General features: G+C 33.7%; 2 protein-coding genes across 3 annotated transcripts; one reads left to right on the top strand and one right to left on the bottom strand.

Annotated features, from left to right (window-relative positions):
• Positions 1–204: 204 nt before the first annotated feature.
• On the top strand, positions 205–5,600 carry LOC125059618 (peroxisomal membrane protein PEX13). Its single transcript, XM_047664113.1, has 6 exons — positions 205–622; positions 1,155–1,291; positions 1,922–2,058; positions 3,082–3,247; positions 3,786–3,913; positions 5,321–5,600. Exons 1-6 carry the CDS (start codon positions 270–272, stop codon positions 5,468–5,470), a joined length of 1,071 nt encoding a protein of 356 aa, XP_047520069.1. The 5' UTR covers positions 205–269; the 3' UTR covers positions 5,471–5,600.
• A 2,695-nt stretch (positions 5,601–8,295) lies between these two features.
• LOC125059620 (40S ribosomal protein S7) lies at positions 8,296–10,996 on the bottom strand. Of its 2 annotated transcripts, none has more exons than XM_047664114.1 (5): positions 10,884–10,996; positions 10,346–10,507; positions 9,907–10,091; positions 8,960–9,107; positions 8,296–8,399 (listed from the first exon to the last, which is right to left on the bottom strand). In XM_047664114.1, the coding sequence occupies exons 2-5, from the start codon at positions 10,505–10,507 to the stop codon at positions 8,322–8,324; spliced, it is 573 nt and encodes a 190-aa protein (XP_047520070.1). In that variant the 5' UTR covers positions 10,884–10,996; the 3' UTR covers positions 8,296–8,321. The 2 variants fall into 2 exon arrangements, with proteins under 2 accessions (XP_047520070.1, XP_047520071.1); XM_047664115.1 differs by lacking the exon at positions 10,884–10,996 and adding an exon at positions 10,829–10,853.
• Positions 10,997–11,355: the final 359 nt, after the last annotated feature.

Below are 11,355 nucleotides of genomic sequence, written 5' to 3'. Positions count from 1 at the left end.
AAATATGAATCGAGTATGGACTTTAAACTTTAATGCCTGTAACTAGAATTTAAATTATATTACCCGATCATATTTTTATAAATTTGTCCTGTCTGACGTCTGTGTTAAACAACAATCCGTTCTGTAAAGTGAGCAAAAATATATAAATCGTAATAATATAACAAGAGACGTAATAATTTCTATTTTCTTACACCAATTACCAATAAGAAAAAGTAGATAATAACTTGTTAATAAAAAATATTTGTTTGGCAAGTGTGACGTGATTAAAAATGGTTGAACCAGGTAAACAATTCGATGTAAACTCAACCCCGACCTTATCAAACGTGGCCTCAATCCACCCTGATGTGCCTATGTTTCGAAATCCCATACCTTCAACATCCACTGGCGTTCTTGGGCCACCAACTCTACCTCCTAGGCCGGAAATTGCTCAACCAAGTTACATAAACAGTGGAATGTATGGTATGGGAGGATCCTATGGCATGGGGGGATACGGTGGCTACGGTTATGGTGGTGGTATGGGTGGATATGGAATGAGTTCTTACGGTATGGGAGGAATGGGGGGCATTGGAGGAATGGCACCCTATGGAAGTTACAACCGCCACCCAATGGATATTGAAAACAGGTATATTAATAAACAGGAAACTTGTCAAAGTAATAACTGTGGTTTCCTTATCAATAATTCGTAATTCTGTATTTTTCTGAACACTATACTTAATTTGAAAATATAATGATATTATATGTGAATGACCAAATATGAGCATTTACTGCTAGTGTGATTACTAAACATCAATAATTACAACAAAAAAAATATTCTTATATCTTTTTTTATATTATTTAGAAACAGTTGGCAGTCTCAAACTATCTATGAACATATCTCTTAAGATAACTATTTTAAAGATAAGAATATTCAATAGCATTTATCTGAAGTAAATATGTACTTTAACGAAGACCAAAAGCAAGAGACCAAAACTTTTTCTGAAAGTTGTATGCATTATTAATAATAAGCAGCATATTAGAATACATTCATACAAATTGTAGTTTTTCTTAAATGTCTTCTTTTTATTACAATTAAAAAAAAACATTGAATGACAAGAAGATACTCCATGTATTTTCTCTTGAATGTGTTGGTGTATGCTTTATTTAATTTGCTCTAGGTTTATACAAATGGCAGAAGAGAGTTCAAGACCAGCCTTTGACTCGATACAAAGTATTGTGAATGCTGTTGGGAGTGTGGCTATGATGCTTGAAAGCACATTTTTCGCTCTGACAAGTTCATTTCGAGCTATATTAGGTATTTATTTTGTTTGCAAACAGTCATATAACTCTAACACGAAAGTACATACATATACATATCTGTACTTGTGGTTCTGTGTTTTCTTATTTTAGTTTAAATTCAGAATCAGTTGTATTTTGACTGACAGTCTAATCGAAATTGGCATTGAATAGACTTGTGCTTTGTATGATTAGGCCACTGAGGCACTTTAACTTTAACTTTACTATAATATACTATAATAATATGTTGACTACAGTACTTATATTATTAATTTCGCCTTGGAATTACCAGTATTCTCAAACATTTAACTATACAAACAAGACTTTATTGAATGAAATTTCTTTGGTTCAGCAGTTAAAATGTGCCACTTCTATAGAGGGCCATAGACGGACCGCATGTTGCAGTTAAGACCGACTGCAATATGCGGTTTGTTCAGGAACTGCTCAAGCAGTCCGTGTATTGCCTATATGAATTTAGTATAGAAACTGCAGATTGCCGTGCGGCGATTGCTGCCGTCTATGGCCCGCTTAAGACTCAGTTGTTAAATAACTAGGCTAAAACTGCACTTTAATTTATTAACAGAACTATACATACGTCTTTGTTGTACCATTTTTACAAATATTCGATTTTTATATACTTGTATTTCAGGTGTTGCAGAAAACTTTGGCCGCTTACGAACACTATTTGCCCAGTTTTGGTCAACATTTGCTGTTGTAAGATCACTTAACTGGCTTATTAGGAAACTTTTGGTGCTTCTAGGTATTAGGACTGAATGTGAATTTAAGGTAAGGTGTTTTTATATATATTCATATCCAAGTGTTCAAGTATCATATTTTCAAAATATCAGACGCTTTGTACTACTATAACTATATGTTTCTAGTACTACCAACTCATATATTATTGTTTTAGTACAATTTAACAGAAACAGATAAAAAGGTAGCTTAAACTGTCTTATCAGACGAATGTAGTATTTATATAGGAAGTGGTTAGTATAATTTATCTAGTATAAAATATATGAAGCATGAAAAATTCAAAAGAACATTTATTTTTAACATACATATATCTAAAAAAATGAAATATCTATTTTTAATACATTCAAAAACTTAGTTTATTCTAATAGGCTAAATCTCATTTATCTATGGAAAAAAGAATCTTAATATTTATACAATTTCCTCAATATCTTATCATCCAGTCTCACAAGTTTAAATAAAAATAGTTTTGGAAGATAAATGTTATATCAACAATGACGTTATTTGATAAAATTTAGGATTTATAAATGTTTTTAATTGTTGAGAGTGGTTAATGTGATCCTTAAGCTTAGGTTCCCTAAAAAACCGGTGCCGCTAACTAACGGCAGTCATTTTACGGTTGGTAATAACGGCCGTCTTTACTTTTTAACATAATGCAAAAAAACAATCTATTCTGTCCGTCTAGCTCGTCCAAATCACGTTTCCACTCATTGTATTAATTAAATATGGGCACCGCTACACGCGAAAAACGTTGAACTTATGTTTACCACCGCTATGACGGCCGTCATGCAAATGACAGCACCGCTATTTGACGTTACGGTGACACTCAACGTTCTCTAGAAAACCTACTCCGATGTTATTAATAGACAACGTATAGGTGACGTCACCCAACGTTACATTACGGTCGTAAGATAACGGCACCGCTTTTCTAGGAAACCTAAGCTTTAACCCTGATGTTATGATGAACCCAATAGAATTTTCTTTATATGTGCTTTAATTCCTACTCTTACCGTGAAATAAATATAAACAATTGACTATTAAATTATTATTGTTATCAAGGCATGGGCGGAAGCAGTGCAAACAACACAAATGGGTGTGGCAACACCGGAACAAAAAAACAAAGGCTCAAGTTGGCCGATTCTTCTGTTCTTTGGAGTGATTGCTGCTGCCCCGTATATAGTGTTGAAGATGATGAATGGACTGTCTTCAAGTATCAATGAGCGATGTAAGTATCTTGAGCTGTCAAATATAATGGATAAGACTTTGGTGAATAGCCACTAGTGGCCTGGGGAGCGTTCAAGTATTATGTAACTAATTTTGGAGGGGGGGGTCCTTTTGTAAAACGTTACGATGCGGGGCGGGGATTTAATTACGCGTTATTGTTAATATTATTTTCGACTTTCCAGTACTTTACACCATATAATGGTAACTTTTAGGCATAAAGAGTCACTAGATCGTCGCAAAACGTTTTACTATACTATAGGGGGGGGGGGGGGGACCTCATCCCTGAGGTCGAAGGTTCGATCCCCAGTGGACTTTATATGTGTGCATTTAACATTCGTTCGAACGGTGAAGGGAAACATCGTTAGGAAATCGGCTTGCCTTAGACCTAAACAGTCGATGTGGCACAGAAATCTGATCGCCTATTAGATTGACTAATGATCATGAAACGTATAGAAATCTGAGGCCCAGACCTAAGAAGGTTATAGCGCCTCTTTTATACATAACTTTACTATTTGAATATTATTGTTTTCACATTTCAGTACACGACCCCCATACATGGCAGAATCCATTGAGAGCGGTCGCTCAGCATGACTTTCAGGCAACAACGCCTCAAGAATTAAGCATTAATGCGAATCAAGTGATAACATTGGCACCGCAGCACTTACAGGTGATTTTTTTAAATTTAGGGTTACATTCAGGATCAAAACTAAGCGCTAAGTAAGACTCCTATATGTCAAATTATTTTGGAATTGACGTACGGAAGGTATACTTAGTGCTTGCTTAAATACAGACAAAATACCAGTATATAAATGCAGCTATAATCCTAGCTAATTTTGAAAATACATATTTTGTATTTAATTTCGGAGTTCGGTTTCTGGTGAAACAATAAGGGGGCGTCCATAAATTACGTGAGGTGTTTAAGGGGGGGAGGGGGTCGAGTCAAATCTCATTTAATCTTACGTTGGAGAGAGGGGGGGGTCTCGGCAAGTATCACGCAATTTTTTTTCTGTTTGAAAAAAAATATTAGGAAAATGGTTGACCCTAAGGCCATCTCTGCAACTTCCCACTAACTCCATACCTACCTAAGCGCTCAACATTTCAATTATTTAGTTTTTGAGCTCTTCGAGCTCAATAGTACGAATTCTGTGTTATTTTGAGTTCTCCGAGCTCAAAAAGATAGCTTCTTACGCGTTTACGTAAGAAACCCACATTTTGAAAAATCTCACGTGAGATTGGGGGTTGGGGGAGGGGGTTGAATAAAATCTCACGACATCTCACCAGGGGGGAGGGAGGTACAGAAAATTTAAAAAAACACCTCACGTAATTTATGGACGCCCCCTAATGGCTTGAGTACAGATTATTAATATATCAAAACGCATGCATTTCTACTAGCAAATACAATAGAAATTTGTAGTTAATTTTTATCAAAATCAGTTTAAAAAAACTGAAATCATCCAAATTATCAAAACCCCAAATTTCATCTGCATCACCTGGATGGCTGGAAGTCTTCCACAATCCGCGTCACTAGACATTTTTTTTAGAACTAGCGAACTGTGGAATCGACTCCCGGTGGTGGTCTACCCTGGAAGATACGATCTGCATTTGTTTAAAGAAATAGTTATTATACTAAGGCCGGCCGACCCTCTAAAATGGGTGTCTATGGGCTGCGATGACTGCCCTTTTTGGGTGTCCGGTAGCTTTGTTTGCCCCCAATTCTTTTTTTTTTTTTTTTGATTGGACAATTCACACCAATTGACCTAGTGCCATGCTAAGCTGGTGAAGTTTGTGTTATGGGTACTAGGCAACGGATATATGTACATACATATAAATACATATTTAAACACCTAAGACCGAAGAACAACACCAAATGCTCATCACATCGATGTTCGTCTCAGCCGGGGATCGAACCCGGGACCCATGGATTCGCAATCAGGGGTACTAACCACTAGACCAATGACCCGTCGCCGTTTTTTAAAGAGTAATTTCTTTTAAAAAATTATAGAAGACATAAATAATTTAAAACTAACTTGTAATGTCAAAAATTGATGTTTACCTTATTTAAATTCACCAACAGGGCCACCTATGGAATTCCGGTTGGTTAATGGCAACCACAGACAAACAGTTCGCAGGCCTTGTACCAGTGAATTATATCAAAGTTATCAAACCGACTGAAAATACTGAGCCCAAGGAGGATTTGGAGAAATGTTACAAGCAAGAATTGTAGTTTGTAAGCAATATTGTTAATTGTGATAGATTTTTACATTTACAACGGACCTAATGAGACTCTAAGTGAGGAAACTGAGTCCACCAACCACTAACCATCTGACACGACGCAATCAAATGAGTTCTATTTTTACACGCTTTATATTAGCTTCACCTGTATGTATGTATGTAACCGACTCCTTCGGACTTGATTTTGACCCACTTTTAACGGACAGATTTAATTCAAACTTTGCGCACCTGTCAAAGATCGATGACAATGCAATAATCCGAAAAAAATATAGTTTAAAAAAGTAAGTTTGCTCGATAGACGAAAAATATGGCACAGAGCGCCCCACGCTTTTTCACAATAATACCAGTGTTTTTTGTTCATTACCATTTTCAGCCTAAATTAGGAATTATTTTTCACTTATTAGTTTGATGTGCTTTAAAAGCGTGTTTTTTAGTTTTTTTAAACTATATTTATTAAAAAACAAAAGAGGATTGATTATTATATTATTATTCTATATAACGTCTGGGCTATGCTAGTATTTTTTTTTTCAAGAAGAATGAATACATTATGACTATTAACTATTCTAACGACTAAGGGAGAGTTCAAGTATTACGTAACGAATTTTGGGAAGGGGGGGGGGGGGCATTTGTAAAACGTTACGATGCGGAGCGGGGATTGAACTACACGTTATTGTTAATATTATTTTCGACTTACACCACATAATAACTGGAGAGTCACTAGGTGGTCACGAAATGTTTTACTATACTTGGGTACTGAAAAACGTTACGGCAAGTTACATGGGGGAGGGGGGGTCAATAATCTCCAAAAATTGCGTTACGTAATACTTGAACGCTCTCTAAGTATTGGGGTCAATTTATGTTTGGATTGTAAAACACCTTTTGTTTGTGTGATTTATATTATCGGTCGCAGGTCTCGATAAAATTAGATGATAATATTTAAAGTGCATTTCTTTCATGTAGATCTTACATGAATTATAATATTGTCCAAAACGCACGCGCCCGACATAACTATAAGTGTATCTCGTCTTGAACACTGTCAAAGATATCAATCTTCCAAAGTACACTGTTATTTTTTTACTATTATTGTTACATTATTTTTCTTTTTTTGCGTCTGAGGCGCAAACTAACTGTTGTGGTCTCTGGCAGAATGACTAGCGCTGTGGAACACGTCTGCTCCACAGCATAATGCTGAGCCAGGGCCAGTTACAACACACACACACATTACACACTCGAAATGGACCTTATTCCTTTTCTTTCTTTCCGTAATGTTTAGTTATTTTTCTTTTTGATTATTATTATTTTGTGTGTTCCGTTAGGAATGTTGTCTGTCTGTAATTAGATTTGTTTGAATTACAATCTACAATAGGAATTTGAACTTAAATATGTGGAAGAAAATTATATTATATAGCGACACCTACAATTTTTAACTACAACCGGTATGGTTATTCTTACCGCTAAGGATATATACAACATCTTGACACTAGTCACTGGGGCCAGGCTTTGCTCGCCATAACAGCCAAAGCTGTCAAAGCCCTTCAGGCTAAGCCAAGATTTTATTAAGAAATAGGCGAATTTCATGACAATTTGTGTAGATCTATTTGCTGTACTGAGTAAAATTGGACCTTCCCTTTGAGGGATGAGAAAAATTACCTTTCTCCATCTATAAACTATCTATCTAAGGCCAAGACAAACAGCCTCTATATTCATATATAATAACAATAGCCTTTATTTCCAAAACATAATTATGAACATTGAAGTTTTATTTATGTGGATGCTAAAAAAATTACTTTTAACAGTAGGTAAAATACCATGCAACTTAGGGACATGCTTGCATTGTCAGGTTTTGGTTTGTCCACTATTGGACAAAGGTCTTCTCTATCCGGTTCCTCTCGTATTTATTAGTGTCCCAATGAGTAGAATGGGCTAGGAGTGTAAACTTAATGTACTCACCCAATTCGCTAATGTCACAAACCTGGGATTACGTGGTACGAATACTAAGGTTCCAACATTGTGCAAAAGCATATAATACTTATCTATGGAAATAATTATTCTGGCGAATCTGGAAACTAGCAATACATATTATGTAAATAAGGTGTTTAATAAACAAGTAAAATAAAAATAGTTCAATATATTGTTTGGACTAAATAAGTAGATAAGAAAATATATTTAAATGTAATATGGGGAAACCATTAAAGGCGCGATTATGTTATTGTGATACTTTAAATTTTTTGTTAAATGGTGTAATGGTTTTTACAATAAGTTATTCTACTAGTTTTTACATGTTATCTATGGAATTTATTTCGCATTTCCTCACCATCAGTGAGCTCTCTAAAGGGAATGGACTGAAGTTATTAAATAATTTGATATATTGATTTGTTTTATTTTACCAAGTAATTATTTGTTTACCTAAATAGCGGTAGACCAAAAAACCAATCAAAGATACCATCTAGGCATCTAAGCTGAACAGTCTCAGTAAATGTGGCAATTATAAATATGAACATACTATATTTAATTTAATGTGCATATATAGGCTTTGGTTGTATTTTGATTCTTACACAAAAATATCAGAATCAGATGAATTGTCATGTATCATTCTTAAATTTTTAAGATAGAAATGATGGCAATAATTTTAAATACATGTCCAAGAAATTCCATCTTGTTTTCATCAAACTTTCTTATGTATGTAGGGTAAAGTTCGAACTTTTTTCCCCTGGACGCAAACGTCCTTGCATAAACGGTCCACAATTTCTCAAAAAAGATAGTGAAATAAAATGTTAATGTAGTACTTATATATTTATGGGGAAAATAATAAAAATATAGGTTTTAATATTTAATGTAAAAGTTTACAAGTAGGGTTCAGGGAATTCGAATGTTACTTCACGCCCCGTCAGCTTCTTGTATACTGATTGGAAGGTGTCCACCTGTTGGCAAAAAATAAATGTCATTTTCATATAAACTTAACTTAATTTATGTGAATGTTCAAGGTGACGAAGTGTAAATAAATAAATGCCTCCAATATTTATAGAATGTTATGGCACTATTATTCGTATTCAGTGATGACTTTTATTTCCATAATAATAAATTTCGTAATTATGAATTACACATAACATAATAAAGACACTTCATTTACCATGCACGGCAAGAGTCAGCAAATAATGTTCATTAACCAAATATAGACACAAACGAAGGTGAGTTTCAGTTTAATATTTCATTTTAAAAACTGTCTGGAAGAGTGGACTGAGGGTACTATTTATAGCAGTGATGGGTTTTATCAACAAAATTGGCTAAGGGGAGACTGTATCAAGTTGCAATACCAATAAAATAAATTTTTTTCTTGAGACAGGAATATATATATTTAAAGAGGTTTGCTACTAGGCACCTACAATAAAATTTTACATCTAAACACAAAAGACTCAATTAAACACATTAAATGTGCTTACTAACAAATACTAACAAATTTGAATATATGGTTAATACAAACCTTGTGCTCAATGGTGGTCTGCTGGTTTTTGTCTAAGTGCACCTTGATGACTTGAGAGCCGTCCAGCTTGATCCGGATCCTCTTGCCAACAATCTCAGCGGGGAACACTAGATCCTCTAGGATAGCATCATATACTGATGTTAGTGTTCTGAAAAATAATAGTATTCTACTTAATAACAAAGTCACATTTTTTTTCTCCACTTTGTGGCTTAATGGGTAGATGTTAAGAGCATCTAAAATGGTCATGCTTATGAAGAAAATGTACCAATAAAGCAAACAACATATTGTGTATGTCTTGATAAAGTTCATGAGCCTATAAATTCAGTTTTCCTGCCGTTTGGTTTCATATTTCACATAAAATGTATTTTATTTATTAAGAGACTTTCAAATTATAAATAGTAATGTTTTCAATAATAATAATATTCACATGGAACACACAAGACAAGTCTTTATTTTTTTTTAATTTATGTTATTATTATTAATTACTTGATATGTCATGTGGAACATGGTGTCATGGTTGCAGCTCCTTATAAACATTGTGTAAAAAAAAAAGACAATTAAAAAGAGTGGAGGAGAGTTTATTGCCAGTTCTTCTCTCCCATTCTACACCCATGATTTGAAAACTGACAGTAAATGTAAAATTAGAAGCATTAATATGTATTTCTTTGTACTGACGACTCATAAGTGTACATTATGTTACCTATATGATTAAATGATTTTTTTACTTTAGTTTACACAAATTAGTGTAATTACAAATATAATAACAATAAATTAATAATATAATATTAAATAGTGGTTATGCAATGTTACATTTTATATACAGGCTAATTCAAAACGGCAACAGATAAATCTAGCTGGTAAATTACTATAAAAATAATGAATATTGACATGGCATTGAAACTAGACAAAATAAAAATTCTATAGTAGTGTTTTAAAGCTAAACTGACCTAGATCTCGGCCTCTTCTGCTTGTGAGCAACACGAGTCTTGTGGCTGGGCTTGGGCAGGATTTTTCTGTCACCAATGAACACAACATGTTTGCCACTGAATTTCTTTTCAAGCTCACGGACTAAACGGATCTGGATCTTTTGGAAATGCTTCAGCTTGGGCATGGGCACATAGATGATGATTGACTGAAATTTTTAGTTTTTAATTAGCTAGAGAATTAAAAAACAATATTAAATTGATACTATTGTATTCATCATAACGAAAATTGTCATAGTTATTAAATTTAAATAATATACAACTATAAAGCAAATATTTATACCAGGGCAAAGAAACAACTATTATGAATTGTTTACTGTACTGAGATGAAATGAAAATGTACTGTATACTAGACTTTATTTTAGAAACCATTACTTAAGCTTTATAAATGAATGTTACTTACTTTTTTATTGTGTAGTTCAATTTCTTTAGCCTTAGTTATGTGTAACTCCCTAAGTTGAGCCTTGAGGTCCGAATTGGTCTCAAGTTCAACCAGCGCCTGAGAGATCGAAGTCTCAAAGTTGTCGGCTTCGACGCCGCCAGGCTTGATAATCTTCGTACTCATCTGTAAAATTAACCACCATTTAACTATAGCACTCAACACCAGTTTTGAGGTTAAGGTATATATCACTCAGTAAATATTAACACTTGTAAAATTATGTATATTTTACAGCACATAAGATCCAAACCAGAATAACACTAGTTAATTTAATTTAAACTTTTAAATATTGTCACATATTTCTTAACCAAAACAACGTTGAAGGCGACATGAACAGATAGAATTTTATTAGCAAAAGTTATCGGCATAATCTTTACCCTAAATAATAAAATTAATATTTTCAACGACGTTTCAAGAAATTAAGTTAAGAAATTAAGCAATATTTACAATAATTATTCACTAATTTATTATTTTCGTAGAAAATTTGTACAAAAATATCCACCTTGAAGACTGAGCAGGAGTAAAAGAGACAGAAAAACAAAAGTGACAATCTGTCTAAAACAGTAAACTTGTTTTGACATTACGAGGCATACTGCGAACATAGATAAAAAATTTATAAAGAAACTATTTATCGAAGCGATTTCGTTTTTTTTTTAATTTTATGGCGAGCGATTACGTTAAAATATAATATATATCAACATAGATAAAAATTAAAATAAACTTTATAGTGCTTTTCATGAAAGAAGTCCCGCGGTGATTTTTGGAACTAAATTTGACAGGTCGGCAATGTTGTCATTCGTCGATGTTATCAAGTTCGTTTGTTGTGGTAGATTTTTGTGAATTTTTAACAAGCTTAGTGCATTTTAAAGATTGATTACAATGCCAAAAGTTGTAAAAAGTTCGGCTCGAGAAATGATATTAAAGGTGAAAGAGTTCTGTGAAGCGGAACATAAGAATCAAGGTGTTTAAATACC

This window comes from Pieris napi, chromosome 20, assembly GCF_905475465.1.
Source record: "Pieris napi chromosome 20, ilPieNapi1.2, whole genome shotgun sequence".
Taxonomy (NCBI): Eukaryota; Metazoa; Arthropoda; class Insecta; order Lepidoptera; family Pieridae; genus Pieris; species Pieris napi.
Note: the sequence above shows the minus strand (reverse complement) of the source record. Positions and strands in the feature narration are given on the sequence as shown.

What these genes read in the sequence shown, in the direction of transcription:
- LOC125059620 (XM_047664114.1), bottom strand. Translation starts at nt 10,507, where the DNA reads ATGAGTACGAAGATTATCAAGCCTGGCGGCGTCGAAGCCGACAACTTT. An exon ending in TTGAACTACACAATAAAAAA is followed by an intron (nt 10,092 to 10,345) that starts GTAAGTAACATT and finishes TAAAAATTTCAG; the next exon opens with TCAATCATCATCTATGTGCC. An exon ending in CAGAAGAGGCCGAGATCTAG is followed by an intron (nt 9,108 to 9,906) that starts GTCAGTTTAGCT and finishes ATTATTTTTCAG; the next exon opens with AACACTAACATCAGTATATG.
- LOC125059618 (XM_047664113.1), top strand. Translation starts at nt 270, where the DNA reads ATGGTTGAACCAGGTAAACAATTCGATGTAAACTCAACCCCGACCTTA. An exon ending in CCAATGGATATTGAAAACAG is followed by an intron (nt 623 to 1,154) that starts GTATATTAATAA and finishes AATTTGCTCTAG; the next exon opens with GTTTATACAAATGGCAGAAG. An exon ending in GGACTGAATGTGAATTTAAG is followed by an intron (nt 2,059 to 3,081) that starts GTAAGGTGTTTT and finishes ATTGTTATCAAG; the next exon opens with GCATGGGCGGAAGCAGTGCA.